This window comes from Arvicanthis niloticus, chromosome 2 (assembly GCF_011762505.2).
Source record: "Arvicanthis niloticus isolate mArvNil1 chromosome 2, mArvNil1.pat.X, whole genome shotgun sequence".
Lineage (NCBI taxonomy): Eukaryota > Metazoa > Chordata > Mammalia > Rodentia > Muridae > Arvicanthis > Arvicanthis niloticus.
Window position 1 is genome coordinate 83,628,307 of NC_047659.1, and position 25,123 is coordinate 83,653,429.

Consider the following 25,123-nt stretch of genomic DNA (forward strand, 5'->3'; position numbering starts at 1 on the left):
AATAAATGATCAAAAATCTTAAAAGCCTTTGCCTGTTTCTGTTCACTTACTAGGCCAAGATTACCAAAAAACCTGGGGGAAATTAATGTGGATTCAACAAGTAATAAATAAACCATTGTGTATGACCTCAAGAAAAGTTAATAGTAGACTACAGATGAACAGAGAACTGTGGGAACAGGATTCTTTAACTGAGGAAAACAGAAGAAAAAGGAATAAGTAACACTAAGGAAGTTTGTCAAAACTAGAAAGAATCATATTACTTTGTTTTCTAATATTACTATATATATATATATATATATATGATATATGATATATATATACCCTAAAATCATATATAAATGAGAAATAATACACAGACTCAGCAGATTATATGTACATATTTATTCATTTGTATGTGTGTAACAATAATATAAAAATAAAGACCATAAATTTGAGAGGATGGACATGTGAAGGGTTGGGCTTTTTATTTAAAAATAAAAATTTTAAATAAATAAAATAATTAATTAAAATATGAATATTTTTATATTTTTCAGCAGTTTATCTTTACTACCAAATTGTCTACCCATCCTATTTTTAAAATTAATAAATATCTTCACATTAAAAGAAGAATCACACTGATCACAGAACAGTTTGAAACTGGTACAATTATTATTAGAACCAAAATCATCTTTGTTATAAACACATGTAAAAGTAATTATTGGCACAGTTATGTAAGGATTAAAAAGTTAATAAAATGCTTGATTCTTATTTATTATATAGAAATACCTTCTTTTTCTTCATGGAAAATATTACTCATTATTTTGTAGAGACAAAATAGATTCACCTAACAGGAGGTGACTACCTGAATGTACTCAAAGGATCTCTAACACAAAACCTTTAACGGGGATTGGCTGTTATAAACTTCCAGTACTGACTTGGAAATTTTATATCTCAACCAAACCATCTACATTGATTTTCTAAAAGCTAAGCGCTGACAAAATACTTTCCTGATGGCGGTCTTCATATCTCTGTTCCTCAATGTATAGATAACTGGATTTAGGAAGGGAGTCAAAACTGCATCAAATATAGCTAGAAATTTATCTACATGTGTTGAAGGAGCAGGCCACACATAGAAAAAAATCAATGGGCCAAAAAACAAAACTACAACTATAATGTGAGCCAACAGAGTAGAAAGGGCCTTGGATGAACATCCTGAGGACTGCTTCTGGACAGTGGTGAGGAGAAAGACATAGGAGATGATGAGTAAACAGAATGCAATCAAGGAAATGAACCCACTGTTGGCAGTAATCATGAATTCCAGTTTATAAGTATCTGTGCATGCAAGCCTGATGAGTCGTGGTATGTCACAATAAAAGCTGTCTAGTACGTTAGGGCCACAGAATGGCAAGTTTATAACAAAAGCCAACTGGGCTGATGAATGGATGAGGCCAATCATCCAAGCAGCAACTAATATTTGCAGGCACATTCGTGGGCTCATGATGGTCAGATAGCGTAAAGGTTTGCATATGGCCACATACCTGTCAAAGGCCATGGCTATGAGCAACACCATCTCAGTGCCTCCAACTGCATGACTAAAGAAGATCTGACTAATACAGCCTCCAAAAGAGATGACTTTCTGCTTTCTGAAAAGATCGCAAATCATTTTGGGTGCGGCAATGGAACAAAATATAAGATCAACAACAGAGAGATTGGCCAGTAGAAAGTACATGGGTGAATGCAAGTAGGAGTCAGAGGTAACTGTAACAACTATGATAAAGTTTCCTGTCAAACTGGACAAATAGAACAGACAAGAAAAGAAAAAAAGAAAGACCTGGATCTCCCAGGAATTTGAGAGCCCCAACAGCACAAATTCAGACACTGCAGAATGGTTTGCTCTAATCATTGGCCCAAATAAGCCGTTTGCTTTAATGTTACCTAAAGGAAAAAACGAGAATATTCACATTAATAGCGTATTCATACTCACTATGAAAAGGTAAATTGACTGTAGAAGGCAAATATTACCTGAGCATTTTACAAAATTTGAATGGTATTCTGTTGGCCACAAGTATTTTTGTTACAAATGACAAAGCATTGCTGGAAGGAAGAGTTGCTGCAGATCTTTAACACAAGTAATTGTAAGAAATCCAGTCAACTGGCATACATATTACACCTGGTCAAACACAGAAGCAAGAGCACTTGATGCTGATGTGCCAACTTAGTGCATTTGATGTGAACCACCCTTTCACAAAAGTCAGAACAACAGGTTTTATGAACCACATATGCAGGATAGATAATGGCTATTTCACAGAAGATGCTCTGACTTTGTTGCCCAAGCAAGAAATTATCTTTCTCTGTATTGTAATTTCAAAAATATCATTTATTCTTTCATATTTGAATCAAATAGCACTTGACCTGTTACATCCTCCTCATGACCCCCACATACATTCCCCCATTTTGTATCTGGTACACTTTCATGCTGGTTGATTTAAAAAGAAAGATTTTTTTTTAATGATTTAGTTGAAATGAGTTAGTTGAAAGATTTCATATCTATGACTTTATTCCATTCATTGTGTACGAAGAAACATTTTTACATGCTACTAAGTAGAGACAAAACGCCAAATATATTTTTAAAGTATTTAATCTCCTAGATATATATTTTCACAGATATAAATATATAATTAAAAGTAGACGTTTAAAAGACCAGATTTCAAATGCTGGTTTTATTCTGTAGGAAATTTAAGCAAAAAGCAACAGAGCAGTATTGGGAATGTGATTCTAAAATGGGACACATGAGACAATTCTTGCTCATCATTCAAGTGAAAAGGAACATGAGAAAACAAATGAATGGTGAAAAAAATCACTAAGTTATTTGGGGAGATATTAGATGGAGACACAACCGCAAGAGCAAGAACTCTAAGGTATGAACTTATTTGCAATGTCCAAAGAACCTTAAAGAGGTTAAAGAGGGTAAGTGTGCAGGAAATGAGGGTCTTATAGATGAGGTCTAAGAGGCAACAGAAACAAAAATCATTTAAGCCCTCTATAGGCTATTATAAAGGCACTCTATCAGAATACTGCAAAATCCCATGGCTAAACAGGACCACACAGGCTTTTCTATAACAAAGGACAAATTTATCAACCAAAAAAAAAAAATGAAAACTGTAAAACAAAAGCGAAATAACAGAAAAATAAGGTTGTCTTTCTAAGCATAAAAAGTCTCACATAAAAATAACTTTTTATCCATCCAAAACAATATAGTAATGGCTCCAAGGTTCAGACAGCAAAAAAACAAGTGTGTCTCTTATGGATATGTATAAATTCTCTTTTCTGGATACTTTCTGGAAATAGCAGCAGCTGATTGGGCAACTGAATTTTTCATGTTAGAAAAAAATATGGGAGCTTAAGATATCCATATTATGAATATAGATAGAATAAAACTAAAAAGAGAATTAAAGAACTCTCCTCCCATGCCCCCCAAAAATGGTGTTTACAATTAAGACAGCTAATCTAAAATGGAAGGAAGTGAGGGGAAAAAAATTTAACTGAGGTTATGGAGTGCTCACAGAAAAAGAGTCCAATCGTGACTGCCCTCCAAAAGACCCAACAAGCAGCTGAAAGAGTCGGATGCAGATATTTGCACCCAACCAATGGACAGAAGCTGCTGACTCCTGTGGTTGAATTAGGGAAAAGCTGGAAGAAGCTGAGGAGGAGGACAACCCTATAGGCAGACCAGCAGTCTCAATTAACCTGGATCCCCGAGATCTCTCAGAAATCAGACCACCAACCAGGCAGCACACACCAGCTGATATGAGTTCCCCAACACATATACAGCAGAGGACTGCCAGGTCTGGGTTCGGTCAGAGAAGATGCACCTCTCATGAGACTGGAGGAGGCCCCAGGAAGTTTAGAGGTCTGGTGGAGTGGGATGGTGGTGTGTGGACATCCCCGTGGAGACAGGGGGTGAAGAGGAGGTATGGGATGTGGAACAGTCTGAGGGTGGACTGGGAGGGGAATAAAATCTGGAGTTTAAAAAAAAAAAAGGAAATAAGTAAGTAAGTAAGTAAGTAAGTAACCAAAAGCCATTGAGATGCACAGAGCTTGTGCCTTCTGAGGCTTGAAGACAAGGGTTGCTCCCTGGAGGTCTCAGAAACTCTTTTGTTCTGCAAAACTTGAGCTTATTCTAAAAGAACCTTTGAATTATTTTTGCCCTACAGGACATCCATCAACTATAATCTTGCCTTCTCTTCTTTATTTTCTTACTTAAAGGCCATAAAAATTAGAAACCACATCTCTCTAAAATTCTATTTCTGAAAATCATTCTATATTGTAAATTTACAAGAACTTTGTCTCCTAAAACAGATCCTTTCCCATTTAAAGTTCATAGTTAAAGAAAAAGAGTTATTAGTTGCCTCAGTTATAAAATTAGAGAAGTCAAATTTCTGGTCCTGTGCACACCAAGAAAATACTTAACTTTTTATAAAAAAAAAAATACCCTATGTAAGATGAAATATTAATCTTTTAAGGCCATTTGTGTGCCCCATCGTTTCAATAATGCATATTTCTCTGCTCTTAGATGAACTTATCATGTCAAATGTTTACCCTGTGTACATGTCCATTTTTCCACAAACAAAAACACACAAACAATATCAGAAATTCTGCTACTCAGTTCTTTATCATTATTTTTTTCATTTTTAGGTTATCTGTACCAAGAGGTAAGCATTCCAGTTGTTACCCATTCACTCACATTTTTCATAATGTCAATTCCTATCCTCCTGGAATCTGGTTTTTTTCCCTAGATATTATTTAAATGCATTTATGTGTAATAACCCAAGTTAGGAAGAAAGCCAAAAATAACTAAAAACTCAATAAATATAATTCATAGAAAATGCTTGATTTTCCCATTTAATAATATTTTATCCATTTTGTATGTGTTTAAATTATAGGTTCTGAAATTAGACATGCAGAAAATGTTTCAAAACAATCTGTGGTTATTCTAACTCTCTCTTTTTATAGTTATTCTCTCTATTTTTGTGTCTATCATTATGGGTTTTATTTTCAAAACAAAAAGGCCACAGGGAACATTAATATATTAACTATTTCTAGGTAACTTGTCTGTGAGCATAGAAACAAATCAAAACAAATAGTCCTGACTTCCAACTTCTATAGGTTATTTACCTACTTTGATTCTCAAAATAGTTAATGACAAAACCCTTTACTACATCATGTTGAAGCTTCAAAAATCCTCATCTATGCTTCAGACTTCAGATTCTCCTTAAACTAATGGTGCAGGGTTTTGTTTTGTTTTTTTAAAACAAGGTAAAATCAATGTCTGCTGCCATCTGCTTTTCTCCACAATTACATTGTGCTATTTTCTTCTGACTGTGATCTCTTCCATCTTCTCCATATTATAATCCAGCGAATGTTTTTAAAAAGAAAGAAGAACTTACTTTATATCTACAGAGGAGATTCTGCCACTAGGATGCTTTTCTGGAAATGAATTGAGAGAGTTGTCCAGTGTGTTCTATTGTCATGTTCCTTCCATCTTTCACATACCTATTTCCAAACGGTAGCATTTTCCAGTCAGAGAATTCCCCAATAACTGAGTTTAGGCATACACAATTGCTATTATAGAAAAAACTGATCAAATAAACGAGGACATTGATTAGTGTGGAGATTAATGACCAGGTGCTTCTAGGAAGTCTAGATTTGCCAACTTTGTTCATATGACCCAGGGAATTAATTGCCACTGAAATCCAATTGGATTGGTGAAAGTAACCAATGACAATCTCCTAATTAGTCATTAGGGAGGAAGTAAAACTTAAATAGCAAGTTTTTAGATCAACACCATTTTTGATAGTATCTATCAATTTGAACTTGATCTCTGGTGATGTAAAATGAAGCAGAGTATCAGAGGAAGGTAAAAACAGTCAAAATCATGTAAATCTCACTACATAGAACAGATAATGTGAATCTCACTATATAGACCAGATAATCCAGAACAGTCCAATTTTTTAAATTTCTTTTACACTACAAAGTGGTCAACTATTCTATAATCTCAAAAATCACACCAGAATTTACTTTCCTAATGTCCACTAGATTGTAAGTTCTTTGAAAGTAAATACCTGCACATGGCGCTTATTGACCCTTCTTGTTCTCTGAGTCTAAGGACCTTCAAGCCCCACAGCACATACATGTAAGCACAGCATTTTAATATGTTCCAGATAACAGTGTTCCTAAAGGCGTGAACAATGTGTAAGAGAGGAACAGAGAAGAAGGACTGTGTAGGTCTGCTGATGAAGTGCTAGGCAGACTTCCTGGAGGAACCAATACTTTAATAAAGACTCAAAACTGAGCCAGGGATGGAGGGGAGTGAGGATAAATTCTATGAAGAACTAACAGCACACTTCATGGACAAAGGATGTTGTGTTCAGCATTGTATGTGTGTATGTTGATGTGTGTTTAGTTTTTATTATTGTATTTTTAAATTATTCATACAAGTATACATATATTCATATGTTCCACATATTCACCTCTCTACTCCCACTCTCTTATCCTTACTCTTCTTCCTCTCAGGTTATTTCCCTTTGTTCCCCCTAGACAGTTTGGTATTATACACACATGCATGATTTGCAGAATTCATATAAAATCTAGGAAACACAAATGTTAGAAATTGGGAATTTGTCTTAATGGATTGATTCACTTAATATGATTATTTCCAGTTACATTCATTTTCCTGCCAGTGACATAACTTTGTTCCTTTTATATGGCTGAAATTTTCTCATTGTGTGCATATACCACCTTTTCCTTATCCATTTCTCTTTTGTCTGATACCTAGGTTTGTTTTATGACCTAGCTATTGTGAACAGTGCTGCAAAAAACACCGATGTGGAAGTATCTCTGTGATGTATTATCTCCAAGTCTTCCAGGGGAATGCACAAGAGCGAGTCTGTTTGTCTCAGTCTTAAAGGATATTTGTATTTTTTTTTTTCAAAAAAAGAAAAAAAAAAAAACTTCTATAGGGTCTGGGCTAGTTTGTGTCTTCCACCAGCAGTGCATAAATGTACAGGATCGGGAATTAATACTTATTTTCTTTTTTCTAATTTTTATTAGTTTTTTTGAGAACTGTGTAAAGTGTATTCTAATTATACTCATTCCCTCCCCTGCTCCTCCCAGATCCACCTCCAGCTTCCTACCTAGCTAACCTTGTGTACTCGTATCTTTTTGTAATTTATCAAGTATAATTGATGCTGCCCGTACAGCTGCATGTACCGCCTTCCACTGCAATGTCGTCAATCCTCCAAGGTCACACTCTTAAAAATAAAAACCTAGCTCTGCCCCTTCCAGCAGTGATCAATTGGCAACAGCTCTTAATTAGAGGTATGACTTCATGCCCACCTCCCCGTCTCCATGCTGGACTTTTCTCTGCCTTTAGATTGCTTGTTTGCTTGCTTCTTTTCTTTCTTTTCTTTTCTTTTTTTTTTTACACTCCAGATTTTATTCCCCACCCCCATCCACCCTCCAAATGGTCCCCATCCCATACCTCCTCCCCACCCCGTCTCCACGAAGATGTCCCCATACTCCACCCCCAACTTTCCACCCCTGACCCCACCTGACCTCTAAACTCCCTGGGGACTCCAGTCTCTTAAGGGTTAGGTGCATCATCTCTGATTGAACACAAACCCACCAGTCCTCTGCTGTATGTGTGTTGGGGGGCTTCATATCAGCTGGTGTATGCTGCCTTTTTGGTGGCCCAGTGTTTGAGAGATCTTGGGGATCCAGATTAATTGAGACTGCTGATCCTCCTACAGGGTATCCCTCCTCCTCAGCTTCTTTCAGCCTTTCCCTAATTTAACCACAGGAGTCAGCAGCTTCTGTCCATTGGTTGGGTGCAAATATCTGCATCTGACTCTTTTAGCTGCTTGTTGGGTCTTCTAGAGGGCAGCCATGATAGGTCCCTTTTTTGAGAGCTCTCCATATTCTCAGTAATAGTGTCAGGCCTTGGGACCTCCCCTTGAGCTGGATCCTACTTTGGTCCTGTCATTGTACCTTCTTTTCTTCAGGCTCCTCTCCATTTTCATCCCTGTAGTTCCTTCAAACAGGAACAATTATGGGTCAGAGTTTTGACTGTGAGATGGCAACCCCCTTTCTCACTTGATGCCCTGTCTTCCTGCTGGAGGTGGACACTATAAATTCTCTCTTCCTGCTGTCCAGCATTTTATCTAAGTTCCCTCCCTCTGAGTCCTGAGAGTCTCTCACCTCCCAGGTCTATGGTGCATTCTGGAGGGTCCCCCCAATGTCCTACCTCAAGAGATTGCTGGTTTCCATTCTTTCTGCTGCCCTCAGGGCTTCATTCTTTTTCCCTCACCCAATACCAGATCAGGTTCCCCTTCCCCCCACCCCCAACATTCTGCCCACTTTTTCTCCTAGGTCCCTCCCTCCCTCCCCACTTGTGATTGCTTTCTTCTCCCTCCCAAGAGGAACTGAGGAGTCCTCACTTGGGCCCTTCAGCTTGCTGACCTTTTTTAGTTCCGTGGACTGTATCTTGAGTATTTTGTACTTTTCTTTCTTTATTTTTTATTTTTGGCTAGTATCTACCTATTAGTGAGTACATATCATGCATGTCCTTTTGGGTCTGAGTTACCTCACTCAGGATGATATTTTCTACTTCCATCCATTTGCCTGCAAAACTCAGGATGTCTTTGTTCTTAATAGCCGAGCAGTATTCCATTGTGTAACTGAACCACATTTTCTGTATCCATTCTTCTGTCATGGGACATCTGGGTTGTTTCCAACTTCTGGCTATCACTATATGTGATGGCTGCTATGAACATTGTGGAACACGTGCTCCTATGGTATGGTGGGGCATTTTGGGGGGTATATTCCCAAGAGTGGTATTGCTGGGTCTTCAGGTAGATCTACTTCTAATTTCCTCCAGATTGATCTCCAGAATGGTTTTACCAGTTTGCAATCCCACCAGCAATGGAGGAGTGTTATCACCTGAGGTTTTGATCTTAGCTATTCTGATTGGTGTAAGGTGAAATCTCAGAGTCCTTTTGATTTGCATTTCTCTGATCACTAAGGACTTTGAACATTTCTTTAAGTGCTTCTCAGCCATTTGAGATTCTTCTGTTGTGAATTCTCTGTTTAGTTCTATGCCCCATTTTTATTGTTTTATTGCGGGGATGTGGTTACCTTGTTGAGTTCTTTATTTTGGATATTAGCCCTCTATCTGATGTGGGGTTAGTGAATTTTTTTTTAATCTGTAGGTTGTCAATTTGTCTTATTGACTATGTCCTTTGCCTTACAGATGTTTTCCAGTTTTATGAGGTCCCGTTAGCCCCCCTTGGCCTCCATTCCAATCTCCCCTTCTCCTTTGTGAAGGGGGATTGCCCTTAGCCCCACCTCCAACCCACCCCTGCACACCAAGTCAATTCAAGACTAGGCAGACTAGGCACATTCTCTCCCACTGAGGCCAGACAAAGCAGACCATTTCAGGGATTTGCAGGCAGGCAGGCAGGCAGGCAGGCAGGCAGGCAGGCAGGCAGGCAACAGACACAGGGACAGCCCCTGCTCCAGCTGTTGGGAGACCTGCATGAAGATTTAGCTGCTCACATGGTACATGTACTACATATATGCAGGGGCCCTAGGTGCAGCCCGAGCTCATTTTTGATTTTGTAGTTCAATCTCTAGGAGCTCCCAAGGGTCCAAGCTAGGTGACTCTGTTGGTCTTTCTGTGGAGACCCTGTCCTCTTTGGGTCCCTCAATCTTTCCTTCAACTCTTCTGTAAGACTCCCGAACTCTATCTAATGTTTAGCTGTAGGTCTCTGAATCTCTTTCCATTGGCTGCTGGGTGGAGCCTCTCAGAGGACAGCCTCCTGTCTGCAAGTACAATAGAGTATCATTAATAGTGTCAGGGATAGACTCAAGCCAGACACAGTGAGCAGCGAGCAGCGAGCAGTGAGCACGTGTTCCCCGCCACCCGACGCCATAGGACAGGATTCCTCAGCCCCAACCCAGATCTCTGGAAACATGGCTACAGAACATGTGAATGGAAATGCTACCGAAGAGCCCATGGATACTACTTCAGCCGTTATCCATTCAGAAAATTTTCAGACATTGCTTAATGCTGGTTTGCCACAGAAATTTGCTGAAAAACTAGATGAAATTTACTTTGCAGGGCTAAGTTGCACATAGTGATTTAGATAAAAGAGCTATCGAATCTTTAAAAGAGTTCAATGAAGACGGCAGTGTCAGTGCTTCAACAGTGTAAAGACCATGATCTCTCTCATGTTCAGGACAAAAGTGCCATTTTGTGTGGAGTCATAAAGACTCACAGGCAGAGAGAGAAACAAGGGACCAAAGTTGCTACTTTACTTTAGTAAAAGACCAGATGAGGCAAAGATTAAAGCACTTTTGGAAAGAACAGGCTACACACTTGATGTGTCTGCAGGTCAGAGGAAGTATGCAGGACCACCTCCAGATTCTGTTTATTCACGTCAGCAGTCTTCTGTTGGCACTGAGATGTTTGTGGGGAAGATCCCCAGAGATCTGTTTGAGGATGAGCTTGTTCCATTATTTGAGAAAGCTGGACCTATATAGAATCTTCATTTAATGATGGATCCGCTTACTGGTCTCAACAGAGGTAATGCGTTTGTCACTTTATGTTATGTATAATAATCATGTTATGTATAATAATCATGAAATTCATTCCGAGAAGCACATTGGTGTCTGCATCTCAGTTGCCAACAATAGGCTTTTTGGGGGCTCTATTCCTAAGAGTAAAACCAAGGAACAAATTCTTGAAGAATTTAGTAAAGTGACAGAGGGTCTCACAGATGTCATTTTATACCACCAACCTGATGACAAGAAGAAAAAAAACAGAGGCTTTTGCTTTCTTGAATATGAAGACCACAAAACAGCTGCCCAGGCAAGGCATAGGCTAATGAATGGTAAAGTCAAAGTCTGGGAAAATGTTGGAACTGTTGAATGGGCTGATCCTATTGAAGATCCTGACCCTGGAGTTATGACAAAGGTAAAAGGGCTATTTATACGCAACCTTGCCAACATTGTAACAGAAAATTTAGAAAACTTGTTTAGTCAGTTTGGGAAACTGAAATGAGTGAAAAAGCTAAAAGATTATGCTTTCCTTCGTTTTGATGAGAGAGATGGTGCTGTCAAGGCTATGGAGAAAATGAATGGTAAAGACTTGGAGGGAGAAAATATTAAAAATTGTTTTGGCTAAGCCACCAGATCAGAAGAGGAAATAAAGAAAAGCTCAGAGGCAAACAGCCAAGAATCAAATGTATGAAGGTTACTACTACTATGGTCAACCTCATATGCCACCCCACACACACACAAGAGGTCGAGGGTGTGGAGGTAGAGGTGGCTATGGATATCCTCCAGATTATTATGAATAGGAAGATTTTTATGATTATTATGATTATGATTACCATAACTATCGTGGTGAATATGAAGATCCATACTATGGTTATGAAGATTTTCAAGTTGGGAGCTAGAGGAAGGGGTGGTAGAGGAGCAAGGGGTGCTGCTCCATCCAGAGGTCCCATGGCTGCTCCTTCCTGTGGAGCTGGTTATTCACAGAGAGGAGGCCCTGGATCAGCAAGAGGCAGCCCAACAAGGAGGTGCCCAACAACAACAAAGAGGCAGGGAAAAGGGGTGGAGACCGGTCTGACCTGTTACGATGAAGACTGACTTGCTATGTGGGATTACACCAGAAGCTTGCAGTGGAGTAATGTAAACTGGAGGCAAGAGTAACTTATTTTTGTAATAAAGTTTTTATTTTTTTATGTGTCATTAAAAGAAATTAGTGTAAGGTATTGGTTCTTGCCCATGGGGTGGGTCTCAATTTAGGGCAGACATTGGTTGGCCATACCCTCCATCTATACTCTGTCTTTGTACCTGTACTTCTTGTAGGCAGAATACATTTTAGTTCATTTAGTTTTACGTGTGAATTACTGTCCTTATCCTTCCACTGGGAGTTTTGCCTGGCTAGAGGAAGTGGCCACTTCTGGATCCATACCACCTGCTGCTAAGATTCTCAGCTAGAGTAGCCCCCATAGACACCCTAGCACTTCCTCCCATTCCAGTTTTCTGGCATGTCCTAGACTGCTCCACCCATCCTGACCACTTCTTTTTCTTCTTTCTCTCCTGTTCTCCTTATATCTGATCATGCTGCCTGCCCCTCTCCCCTCCCTATCCACTTTCCCTCCTAGTTACTTCCTTTCATCAACCTCCTATATATTTTTTGTTTCTCTTTCTGAGAAAGATTCAACCATCCTTCCTTGGGTCTTTCTTGTTATTTGGCTTCTTAGGGTCTGTTGATTATAGTGTGGTTATCCTGTTCTTTATAGCTAATATCTACTTCTAAGTGAGTACATGCCATGCATGTGCTTTTGGGTCTGAGTTACCTCACTCAGGATGATATTTTCTAGTTCCATCCATTTGCCTGTAAAATTCATGGTGTCCTTGTTTTAAATGGCTCAGTAGTATTTCATTGTGTAAATGAACCACATTTTCTTTAGCCACTCTTCAGGTGAGGGACATCTGGGTTGCTTCCAGTTCCAGGGTATTATGAATAAGGCTGCTGTGAACATAGTAGAGAAAGTATCCTTCTGGGATGGTGGACCATCTTCTGTGTACATGCCCAGGAGTAGTATAGCTGGGTCTTGATGTTGAATTACTCCCAATTTTCTGAGAAACTGCCCAAGTAATTTTCAATGTGCTTGTACAAGCTTGCACTCCCACCAGAAGTGAGGAAGCTCCACAACCTCACCAGCATGTGCTGTCCCTTGAGTTTCTGATCTTAGCCATTCTCGTAAATGTAAAGTAGAATCTCAAAGTCAATTTCATTTGCACTTCCCTGATGACTAAGGATAATGAACATTTTTTAGGTGCTTCTCGGCCTTTTGGGATTCTTTGATTGACAATTCTCTATTTATTTATGTACCCTACTTTTTTAACCATCTCAAATAAATAAATCATGTCAGAAAAAAATATGTTCTATTGTACAAAGATTTATATCAGCAAAGTTTATTCTATCCACATAGCATTCGGGTTTTTTTTTTTTTACTTTTTTAATTAATTATTTTATTTATTACATCCTAAATGCTGCCCTCTCCCAGTTCTTCACCCTACCCCCCTTCTCCTTTGCCTCTAAGAAGATGCCTCCCCAACCCCTTTCCCTGGAGCATCAAGTCTCTATAGAATTAGGCTCATCGTCTCCCACCTAGGCCAGAAGGGGCAGTCCTCTGTTACATATGTGCCTGGGATGGGGGGAGGGTAAGGGGAGGGTGTCTTGGATCAGCCTGTGTATGTTCTTTGGTTGGTGACTTAGTCTCTGGGAGCCAGTGGCCCAGGTTAGTTGACACTGTTGTTCTTTCTATAGGGTTGCTGTTCAGCTCCTTCAATCCTTCCCCTAACTCTTCCATAAAGGTCCTGACCTTAGTCCAGTGCTTGTCTGAGTACTTGCAACTGTATCAGTTAGCTGCTAATAGAGAATCTGAGGACAGCCATGCTAGGCTTCTGTCTACAAGCACAACATAGCATCAGTAATAGTGTCAGGGTTTAGCATCAGTAATAGTGTCAGTGTCACCCATGGGATAGGGCCCAAGTTGGGCCAGTCACTGGTTGGTCTTTCCTTCAGTCTCTGTTCCATTTTTGTCCCTGAATTTCTTTTAGATAGGAACAATTCTGGGTCAAAATTTTTGAAGGTGAATTGGTATCTGCATACCTCCACTGGGAGCCCTGATTAACTACTGGAGGTTGTCTCTTCAGGTTCCATCTCCCCACTGTTGAGCATTTTGGCTAAGGTCACCCCCACTGAGTTCTGGAACCATCTCTCATCCCAGGTCTCTGGGACTTTCTAGAGGTTGTCCTCCACCTCACACTCCTAGCAGCTGCATATTTCCATTCATTCTTTTGGCCCTCTGAACTTCTTTCTTGTCTTCACCCCCCATACCTGATTCTGCTTCCTTTTTCCTCTCCCCAACCTCTCCTCTTCTGCCCAGGTCCTTCCTTTCCTCTACCTCCAATGATTATCTTGTTTCACCTTCTAAGTGGGATTGAAGAATTCTCACTTGGTCCTTCCTTCTTGTTTAGCTTCTTAGGGTCCATGGGTTGTATCATAGGTATTCTGTACTTTGTGGCTAATATCCACTTATCAGTGAATACATGCCATGCATGTCATTTCGGTTTATCTATGGGTTACCTCAGGATATTTTCTAGTTTCATCCATTTGCCTGCAAAATTTATGACGTCATTGTTTTTAATAGTTGAATAGTATCCCATTGTGTAAATAATGCATATTTTCTTCATCCATTCTTCAGGTGAGAACATCTGGGTTGCTTCCAGTTTCTGGCTATTACAAATAAGGCTGCTATGAATTTAGTGGAGCATGTGTTCTTGTGATATGGTGAAACATCTTTTGGGTATATATGTTCAGGAGAGATATCACTGGGTCTTCAAGTAGAACCATTTCCAATTTTGTGAAAAACTGCAAGATTGATTTCCATAAGTTAGTATGATTTTGTCAAAAGGCAAATAATATGCATTGTGTCTCATTAGTTTTGAATTTTTGTATAGATAAACCAGTCAATACTTTATTTTCTGTCCTTGCACCTACAATAAATTGTCCATTCCCAATTTATGATCTTTAGTTACCAGATAGTGGCCTTGTTCCTAGCCTAGAAAGAATGTTTTCTTTGGTCTTATTTTGTTTCCAAGTCTGCTTTCTTACCCTAGGGCAATTAGCCCATGACACATGATGATTATAGAACTCTGTTTGCAACTATTAGAGTGCTGAAAATTAATTATATAAGTTTAGGAAATCTATAAAACCATTATCAGGAATTATGAAATAATCAATTTGTCTACCAGCATTATTACAATTGTATATCTTTATGTTGATCTGCAGAAAATTTGCCTAATAATGGGCTAATGCCCAGGAATCATTAGAATATATAATAGTAACAGGAAAAGGCATATCAACAAAAAGAAGCAATCTTGGCACGAAGTCTCTTGGGACCTTGCCTCAGAGCTCACACATCTCAGACTATAAAAAATGGCAGGCCATCTCCAGAAAAGTCATTCACATGCCTTCAGCCTTTCCAAGATGGCTTATGACAAGTATTAACTTGATTGTGCCATGTTCTGTGACAAAAGTACATGGTGTCTTTATCAATAAGGTCTACCATCAAGTTCTGCAGGTCAACAAAGAGAAGTTAGCAATAGTGTGTGTTGTTCTTGGGTTTCTAAAACCCCTTTAGCCAACTTCTTGAAGTCAGGAATTTTGAATATGGAACTAAATTTTTTGTTTAATGATCTATGGATTCCTAAAATGCACTACCCCTCCCCATGTAGATAAGTCAAACTAAACTATCTTTGTTGTTTTAATATGCATATGTATTTCTAAATGTAACATGTTGAGTCCATATAATGTTACTTGTATGTATGATTTAGGGATAACCATTTGGCACTGGACAACAAATTGTATTTTTTCAAGTTTAAAATATTAGGTTACAATATAGATTTTTTTGAACTCTATAGCTGTTAATTATCCTTCTTCCCACCCCCTCCTACCTCCTATCCTCACCACTTTGCATGGAATATAATATATCCATTGTTATAAAAGACGAGATATGGGCTAGAGAGATGGCTCAGTGGGTAATGAGCACAGACTGTTCTTTCAGAGGTTCTGAGTTCAATCCCCAGCAACCACACGGTACCACGTAAAAAGCAAGACACAATTCTTAAAATAAGAAAATGTAGAGCAATTGAGAAAGACATATAGTATCAACCTCTGACCTCCACATAAAGACAAACACATGCTCATGCACTGCATACTCCCATATATTACAACAGAAAGAAAGAGAGAGAGAGAGAGAGAGAGAGAGAGAGAGAGAGGAGGAATTTTGTTTACATTGCAACAGATGTCAATAATTTCTTTTTTAAGTAATTATTCACCAGTTTTATTCTATTTTCTAATACATGTACTAATTATAACAGTTTGAAATTGCCCTTTATAACTTGAGATTAGCTTTCCTGGGTAGAAAATCTTTAGCTTACATTTTTTCCCTGTATCTCTTAGTAAAATGAAAGATTATTATGTGATGCCTCTGATGGCATTTTTAAAGCCTATGTTCATAGCAGCTTTATTCATAATAGTCAGAAACTGGAAACAATCTAAATGTCCCACAAATGAAAAATGGGTAAAGAAAATGTGGTACATCAAGACAATAGAGTAAGATTCAGCTATTAAAAACAAAGTCACCATGAATTTTGCAGGCAAATAAATGAAACTTGAGAATATCATCCTGAGTGAGGTAACCCAGTTCCAAAAGGACATGCATGGTATGTACTTACTTATATGTAGATATTAGCCATGAAGTACAGGATGCCCATGCTATACTCCACAGACCCAAAGAAGCTAAATAAGGATGAAGGTACAAGGGAGGATGCTTGAATCTTACATAGAAAAGGGAATAAAATAGTCATAAGAGGCAGATGGAGGGATGGAACTGAGAGGGAGAAGAAATAGGGAGGAGAATGGGGAGATCCAGTATCTAGTGTAGGGAGGGACAGGAGAGATGGCTAGATAGCCATGAGAATAAATACAAATCTGTAATTGATAGGGGTGGGAAAGTGGGGGCATCTCCAGGACAAGACCTGGGCTAATAGATGTCAATGGTTTCTAATCAAAAGAAGTATCTGACAAGCTTCCTGGCTTACAAAATGAATTTTTCTGAATTCTGCCTACCAGCTTTACTCCTCTGAGTGTAGCTGCTGCCTTATCATGCTCTGTTGGTCATCCCAATGTGAACTCAAGCTCAGATTTCTCTCGTCCAGGGTATCTTAACATTTCTTCTAAAGATGACACTTGGCAAAATTAAAAGTAGAATTGTAACTGCTCAGAATTGGACACTAACAATGGAGGTGTATCCCTGGTTGATGGAGAAATTTGTAATAAGTATGAAGCATTCTAAATACAGACTCCCAACCCTGGTGTCTTCTTTGGGTCAATATAGTGGGAATAAACTGCCCAATGACCAGCCTCACTCCTTTTCCTGAATAGTACACAAGAGAAACTATGATAGGGGCAGAGATAGCTCAGTGGTTAAAAACACTGAAGGCTCTTCCAGAGGACATGAGTCTTGTTCACAGCACCCATATGGTGAATCATAATGACCTGTTACTCCAGTCCTTTCCAGTCCTTGTTTGCCCTGGATGCACATTGTTCATAAACATATGTGTTGGCATCCTTACACATTAAAATAAAAGTAAATATAATCTTTAAAAACATGAAAATATAGGGTGTATAGAACTGGCTGGATTTTTTTTTAAAAAAAAAGAATGTTATTATTTTTTATTGTATGTGTGAGTGCAGCCATGCACAGGTACCTGTGAGTAAAGATTTCCATCTATGAGTCCAGAATAGGGCATCTGATCCCTTGAAGCTGGAGTTAAAGACAGTTTTAAGCCATCCTGATATGGGTGCTGTCAACTGAGATCAGGTTCTCTGTAAGAGCAGTATACAGTATGAACTACTGAGCCATCTCTCCAGCATGTGTGGTTAATGTTTGACAGATTTATTCTAGTTTTATTCAATTGTTCTTGAACAATATCAATGTGCTTTACTGATGAGTAACAACCAATTTAATTTTTTTCACTTTTGTAGACTATTTCCTTAGAAGTAACTTGACTCTTCTGTTATCAAGAAGTAAATAGATTAGTAGATAATTTTATATCCATTTACAAATAGGCAGTATTTACTGGATGTAGTGGGTTATTTAAAACAAAAGAAACATTTGGGGATATGATGAGGGTCATGAAAGGAGATAAAGGGGTGATGGCCGTATATATGATAATATACCATCTTAGACGTGTAAATGTTTTAACAATAAAGAAAAATAAGTAAATAAATCTCAATTTTAGAAGTTTTATGTGGTTTAAAGAGGGGTGTTCAGTGTATGAAGTATGTTTAAACATTATGTCAAACATCAGAAACTATGAAAGACTAAGTTCATAATATGTTTTATTATATATTGTCAGTATAATATTTAAATATGGGGTGCAATTATGAGAGTTGAAAACTCTATTTCTAGTTTTAAAATAAATTATTTTACTGTTGTTTTTAATATTTCTAATTACATTGAGTATGCATGGGTCCATTCTCATCTTAAAAGCAAAATTGCCTTAAATCAAATTAAAGACCATTGATGTTTTAGCCTTTATTGAATCCCCACCTACTCCTCTTGGGAAAACCCCCATGTAATGTGTATTCTTTAATATATTTCTTGTGTTTTGCATTTACATATATATGCCTTTGAAAATGAATGTGAGTCTACTTTCACAGATGTCACACATAATGAATCAAGGTCTAGAAAACAAGATACATCAAATTCAGTTTATGGAAGAGAATTTATAAAAGGAAAAATATTCAATTTAGGCAGCTTTAGATAAAACAATAGGAGGTGATAAATGAATCAGAACTGACTGGAATACTGCATTCTTATCATATTAAGGGCAGCAGATCTAAGAGAAAAATAGAGGTTTGTCCAACCACAGGTAAAATCTGTAACTACAGACCAGAGTAAGCCACAGAAGGCTGCTAGCAGAAGAGTGGCACAGCTGCTTCTGTAGCTACTACATTAGAGGGGCACCTTGCCATTTAAAGTTGCCATAGAACTAGGTGCATCTTCTCCAACTGAGACTAGACAAGGCAACCCAGTTATAGGAAACTGATTCAAAGGCAGACAGCAGAGTCAAAGACAGGCCTTGCTCCTGCTCTTAGGTGTCCCAAGTGAAGACCAGGATGCAAAACTATAATATATGTGCAGAAGTTGTAAGTCAGTCCCATGCATTCTCTTAGGTTGGGTATTCATTCTCAGTGAACTCCTACGGATCCAGATTAGTTGGTTCTATAGGTTTTCATGTTGTGTCCCTGATGCTTGACCTTTTTAAATATTTTGACACCCCTCTTCCACAGAATTCCTCAAGCTATGTCTAATGTTTGGTTGTGGGTTTCATCATCTGTTTCTATCAATTAAAAAAAACTTATAAAATCATAAACACAACAAAAAAGAAGAAGAAATAAATAAAATCAGACCCAAATGGGGGACACTTGAATCCCACTGAGAAGAGGAAATAGAGTAGACATCAGTGGATGATGGAGGGATGGGACTGAGTTTGGGAAGGGATGGGGATGGGAACAGGAGGGATCGGGTATGGGAGAATGGAGGAAGGGAGTACTGGGAGAGACAACTAAATTGGGGGTTGGTATACCATTTCAGAGGTGAGCTAGTAACCTAGGATCATGGAATTCTCAGAAATCTATGAGAGTCGCCCTAGCTGAGACTCCTAGCAAAGGAGGGGATTTGGAACCTGAGTCAGCCATCTCCAGTAATGAGGCACGACTTCCAATGGAGGGATTAGGACACCAACATAGCCACAAAAACTCAGACTTACAGTATGTCCTGCCTGCAAGATGTGCAGGATTAAAAGGTGGAGCAGAATTTGAAGGAAGGGCTAATGGATGACTGGCGCAACTTGAGACCCATGCTACAAGAGAAAGCCCAACCATGACACTATTAATGGTCTTCCACAAAGGATATTCTAAGGATAAATGAAGGGGTGGGCAGAAGGAGCAGTGGGTGTGGTAAGAGGAGGGGAAGTGGAAATCTGAATATGAAGTGAATAAATAATATAATCAATAAAAATATACAAAAAAATAAAATTTGAATGTATTTGAATACAATCATGCTAATCAAGCAGAAAGATGTTGTTTTCTTAGTTTCTTGTTAGTATTCCAAAATTGCTTTCAAATCTTCTTTAAAAATTTGCGTACATTATACTCCTATGTATATTCTCTTGATTTTGTCTCCCTTCAACAACTAAAAACCTCCAAACATGTATTTTGTACAAACTACAAGAGACAGAAAAATGGTTCAGTTCAGTAAGCCTTTATAAGAGCCAAACTCCATCCAGAAGTTCCTGCATGTAAGACAATTTATTGTTTGATAGGTTGTGCAATCCTAAGTTTATCTTATTATCCCTAAACAAAAATACATATTAGCAAGATTAAAAATATTCAGCATGATTTATACTGATATACATACATATATGTGATATATGTATAGACATATATGAAAATTGTATAAACATATATCACATATATGTATGTAAGATTACACATTTGTGTGCTCACGTGTACTAATGTAACAGTAATAATTAAGGAAATGAATAACAAAAGGAATGAAAGAAGCCAGAAATGACTTGGTGTTGGGAAACAGAGAGTAAAAAATGTTTGAATACAATATTCACGTATAAAATTCTCAAACTAAAAAAAAAAAATGGAAAAGGAAAAAGAAAGTTTCCTTTTCTAGAGGGCTTAATGCATCAGTAACTTCAAATAAATATTATTCCTTGGGAATTAAGGTTAGAGATTATTATAATCTTTACTTTATAAATACATGTAGTTCTCTGATTTCAGGAGAGATTATTCCTACCTGAATAGATGAAAAATATCTCTATAATTTATATGTGAAATATATATATATACAAATATAAACATTCAAAGATATCTCTGAGGTTGATGAACAATAAGCTTTTACATTCACTGAAGACAGTCCATAGTGAATATATTTAGGAAGTTTTTCTATAACTAACTAGCTGTCTGCACACTCTCTTCATTGCTACCTTCATTTCTTGGTTTCTAAATGTGTAGATTACAGGATTCAAAAATGGAGTGATAACTGCATCAAATATGGCCAGAAACTTATCCAGGTGTGTGGAAGGAGATGGCCAGGTATAGAAAAATATTAAAGGACCAAAGAATAAGAACACCACAGAGATGTGAGCTGAAAGAGTGGACAGGGCTTTAGAGGAACCACTTGAAGAATGTTTTTGCACAGTCATTATGATGACAATATATGAGATGATCAATATGAAGAAGGAGCCCACAGAGATGAACCCACTGTTGGCTGTAACCATGAATTCTAGCTGGTAAGTATCTATGCAGGCTAGTTTAATAAACCGAGGAAGGTCACAGTAGAAGCTGTCCAACACATTTGGTCCACAGAATGGTAAGTTTATTACAAAAGCCAGTTGAATCAGAGAATGCATAAGGCCAACCACCCAGGCAGCCACTGAGAACAAGATGCACATCCTTGGGCTCATAATGGTCAGGTAATGGAGAGGCTTACATATGGCCACATATCTGTCAAAGGCCATGGCTATGAGCAATACCATCTCCACACCACCAATGACATGAATGAAAAATATTTGAGTAACACAACCTGTAAAGGAGATGACTTTATGTTTTCTGAATAAGTCATAAATCATCTTAGGTGAAGTAACAGAAGAAACACCTAAGTCAATGAAAGAGAGGTTAGCCAAAAGAAAGTACATGGGAGAGTGTAAGTGAGGGTCAGATGCCACGGTGAACACGATGAGGCAGTTTCCCATCATGCTTGCCATGTAAAACATGGTGGAGAACACAAAAAGCATTAGTTGAATACTCCAGGAGTTGGTGAGTCCCAGGAACACAAACTCTGTCACCACAGACTGATTCACTACTTCCATTAGTTCTGTTGGCAGTTCTGCCTGAAGGGGAAACAAGAGAAACTATAAATTATAGTTATATTATTGTAAAGTCCTGCATATGTGTGTGTGTGTGTGTGTGTGTGTGTGTGTGTGTGTGCTGAGCATCACTACTAATCAGACGATCATAATTTCAGACTGCAGTGAAATATCACCTCACATTTTCCATAAATAACAAGGGAAGAGGAAGAATTGAGAGAGGAAAGAAAAGGAAAAGAAAGAGGAGAAGAGAGCAGAGGGAAGGGGAGGGAAGGAAAGGAAAGTGAGTTAATTGTATTTTAATTTCAAAATTTTGAAAAAAACTAAAGATAACAAATTTGGTTGGATTTTAAAGGAGAATACCTTTGTAAACTGTAAACTCTTGATGTGAATATAAGTTAGCATTTTCAGGAAGCCAAAAGTTTCTTGGGTGTGCTTCTAAGTGTAAAATTACAGACAGGGTGGGTTGCCGAATGAATTAAAACTAAAGATAAACAAGGCCGAAGGTTTGATCCTCAACACCACAATTAATAAAAAGGTTGTACAGCCTTAAGTAGAGAAATAAAATGTAGAAATAAAGACAAAAACGGAAGAAGTACCAGGATAGAGAGATGGATTGATTAGAAAGAGTACTTGCTGCACAATCATGAGAACCTATGCTCAGATCCCAACATCAAAAAGGAAGCTAATGGTGGCTGTGTGTGTCTGTATCCAGTGTTGTAAGAGGTAGAAATGGAAGAATCACTTGAGCTTGTGGGCTGCCAGTCTAGATAAAGGCTCAGTATAAGACACTGTCTCAAAGAAATAACGTGAAGGATGAGAGAGTACGAGCCTAGACATTGTCTACTGGCCTCCAGAATATACATGTCTGTTCTACTGCACACACACACACACACTATTCTTTGCCCTCTTCAAAGAAAAGAAATGCTATTTTTCTTTTAACAAGAGAAAATCTAGAAGTCTTTGTCCTAAATGAAATTAAAGAGACAGAAAGTCAAATAATGAAATATCTCACAGTGGGACTCTAAAGATTCTACATTCATAGAATTAGAGAGTACGACAGTTTAGCATGAGCAAATGGGATAGGGTAGAAAGGTTAAATTGAACATTTTGTCAAAAGGGAAACACACACAATGAGGCAGTATGTGTAGCTTTGGGAAATTCAATGTACAATGTGGTCACTATGTTTTAAAAAGTAGTGCCCACGTGAAAATTAGTAAGGGTAGACTTCAACATTCATACTCTGAATAAGTTTGGGTGGGAAGGATGCTAATTAGCTCGATTTAATCATCATACAACATTCACACGTCAATATTTAGACGTTTTTATATTTTATTTATGCACATGTATAAATCGCCTCATTGTATACCATAAATATATACAGCATCTTTTTGTTAATTCTCCTTCATAAAACCAGAGGAGGAAAAGGTTCTTATTAAACTCATGTATTTTGAAATTGTGATCAAGGAGAAGTTGCTGCCAGTCATGTAGTGGTGTAACAATATTGTTGAATTCAGTATTCCCCTACTTTCAAACCAGAACCAGTTCAGAGATGTTCCTGGTAACATGGAAGATTAGCCAACACTAACAGCAATTCATCCAAATTCTTTACAATTTCACTTGAAGAATAATGTATTATCAGTTCAATTAGAAATTAAATCTACTCACTCTTCTTCAGCTATCCATGTTGATATCCATGGCGGTGACTATAGAATTTATTCAGGCATGTAGTCTCTTACTTTTAACTTCTCATTTCTGAAAAATGTTTAACCCCAAGGTTTATGAAATGTTTTATTACCATAAAGTCTTACTTTTAGATAGAATTATTAATACATTATCCTTTCATTGAGTTTACTGTACATGAGACTAACTCCCCAAACAGGTACATTTATGCATATTTGCATTCTGTGCAACAATCAGTTACAAGTTTGCATCATTTCCAGACACTTCTTTAACAATTGACATCATAACAAAATCAAGTGTCCAAACTTGAGTGTCAGTCTTGAAGTGCTGGGCATGATACAAATCACTGCACTAAAATCACTCTAAATTTACCTGAATCTTCTGCAAGATGACATCATTTAGTAGTAACTAAATATGGTTATATCTCTGCAAAAATGTTTCTCTCATTATATTGTAAGGTTTTGTTTTATTTAAAGAATTATCATAGAACAATGGACAGAACAGGGCTTTCAATTCAAGAACCAAGATTAATACCATTCTTTGGCTACTGACATTTTAATATCAAGCTAAATAATTAAATATCTAAGGCTTGGTATAATTTATTTCTTTGTTTGTTTGTTGTTTCTTTACTGAACAAACTAAAATATTGGTTAATATTTAACTTTAAGACTAAAACAAATAGTAGGAACATACATTCAATAAATAAGTATTCCAAATGTGATTTTGCAATAAATGTTATCATTTTGCGTTCTTTCACTAGTCCATAAAAATGTTAAACATATGAAATAAAGTAATCTGAAAACTGAATGTTAGTTAACAGAAAACACCAAAACCTAAGATCCAAAATGTTTAATTATATATTTTAATATCCATATTTACTTTCTTATTAATACATGAAATTTCAAATATAAACTTAATGCATTTGTTATCGAAGCACAGTAGATTTAATTGATGTAAATATGTCATAATCTCAATAATTTAAAGTCTGTCTACTGAAATATTGAAAAAAGCTACACAACTGATTACCTTTGAGCTAGGACCACACTATACATAGGGGAATAAAAATAATACTAGAAAAGGCCACAGAATATTGTCAGCTTTCTGTGAAATTTTTGTATCAGTCAATTGTTCTATGCTCAGAAGTGACAAAATTAGAATCTAATCTTCTCCTAAATGGCATCATTTTCTCCTCTCTTTCCTCCCTCCAAACCCTCATATATACCTCTCCTTGATCTTTTTCCAATCTAATTCATTGCCTATGTATACATTGATTATTGTCACAATTTTTCTCTTGTGCAGTTCACTTCCTTTTCCTGACTATTCTCCACTTTGTTCTAGACTTCCTTGAGGACATTAGAATGTGGCTCGTGTCCACAGCAATTCCAGTCACAAACTAGCATCTTAGAATAATCCAGTTAAACATTGTTAAGTTTATTTCCATTCATATATTTTACCTGAATGAGAACAACAGCATCTTGGCAGAGTCAGGTTTCTCTGTGTTCTCTCACATAATACCACATGCAATCTTCCATTAGGAATATATGAAGCTAATTATATACACCTCGAGAGGCCACTGACCAAGAGACACAGCAAACTCATGAGAGCTTTGAATGAGTTCATGCTTACACGATTTTCCTTTCTCTAGAGAACTATTTGTTTTGGTCAGTGTGACCAACAAACTCTGAAATTCAGATACAATGGAGAAAGAGGGAAATAAGAATCTCATTGGTCTCATTAAGCTATTTGTATACAATACATTGAAAATTATTCATTGCAATTATTCTTTACTACAGGATTCATATTTTCTCTAAGTTAATTCTAACCAATGGATTAGAAATATTCAGGGTCAGTGTGGTCACTCAGTAGA

The 25,123-nt window shown here is 37.5% G+C and overlaps 2 protein-coding genes and 1 pseudogene across 2 annotated transcripts; 1 reads left to right on the forward strand and 2 right to left on the reverse strand.

Moving 5' to 3' along the window:
- Window positions 1-430: 430 nt before the first annotated feature.
- On the reverse strand, window positions 431-5,653 carry LOC117703808 (olfactory receptor 4F15-like). The gene is made up of 3 exons (XM_034495649.2): window positions 5,427-5,653; window positions 2,002-2,149; window positions 431-1,914 (listed from the first exon to the last, which is right to left on the reverse strand). The coding sequence occupies exon 3, from the start codon at window positions 1,880-1,882 to the stop codon at window positions 944-946; it is 939 nt and encodes a 312-aa protein (XP_034351540.1). The 5' UTR covers window positions 1,883-1,914; window positions 2,002-2,149; window positions 5,427-5,653; the 3' UTR covers window positions 431-943.
- A 4,355-nt stretch (window positions 5,654-10,008) lies between these two features.
- On the forward strand, window positions 10,009-11,691 carry LOC117703205 (heterogeneous nuclear ribonucleoprotein Q-like; annotated as a pseudogene).
- Window positions 11,692-19,939: 8,248 nt separating this feature from the next.
- On the reverse strand, window positions 19,940-24,818 carry LOC117703835 (olfactory receptor 4F3/4F16/4F29-like). Its single transcript, XM_034495681.2, has 3 exons — window positions 24,711-24,818; window positions 23,242-23,328; window positions 19,940-21,597 (listed from the first exon to the last, which is right to left on the reverse strand). The coding sequence occupies exon 3, from the start codon at window positions 21,574-21,576 to the stop codon at window positions 20,638-20,640; it is 939 nt and encodes a 312-aa protein (XP_034351572.1). The 5' UTR covers window positions 21,577-21,597; window positions 23,242-23,328; window positions 24,711-24,818; the 3' UTR covers window positions 19,940-20,637.
- Between the last annotated feature and the right edge of the window lie 305 nt (window positions 24,819-25,123).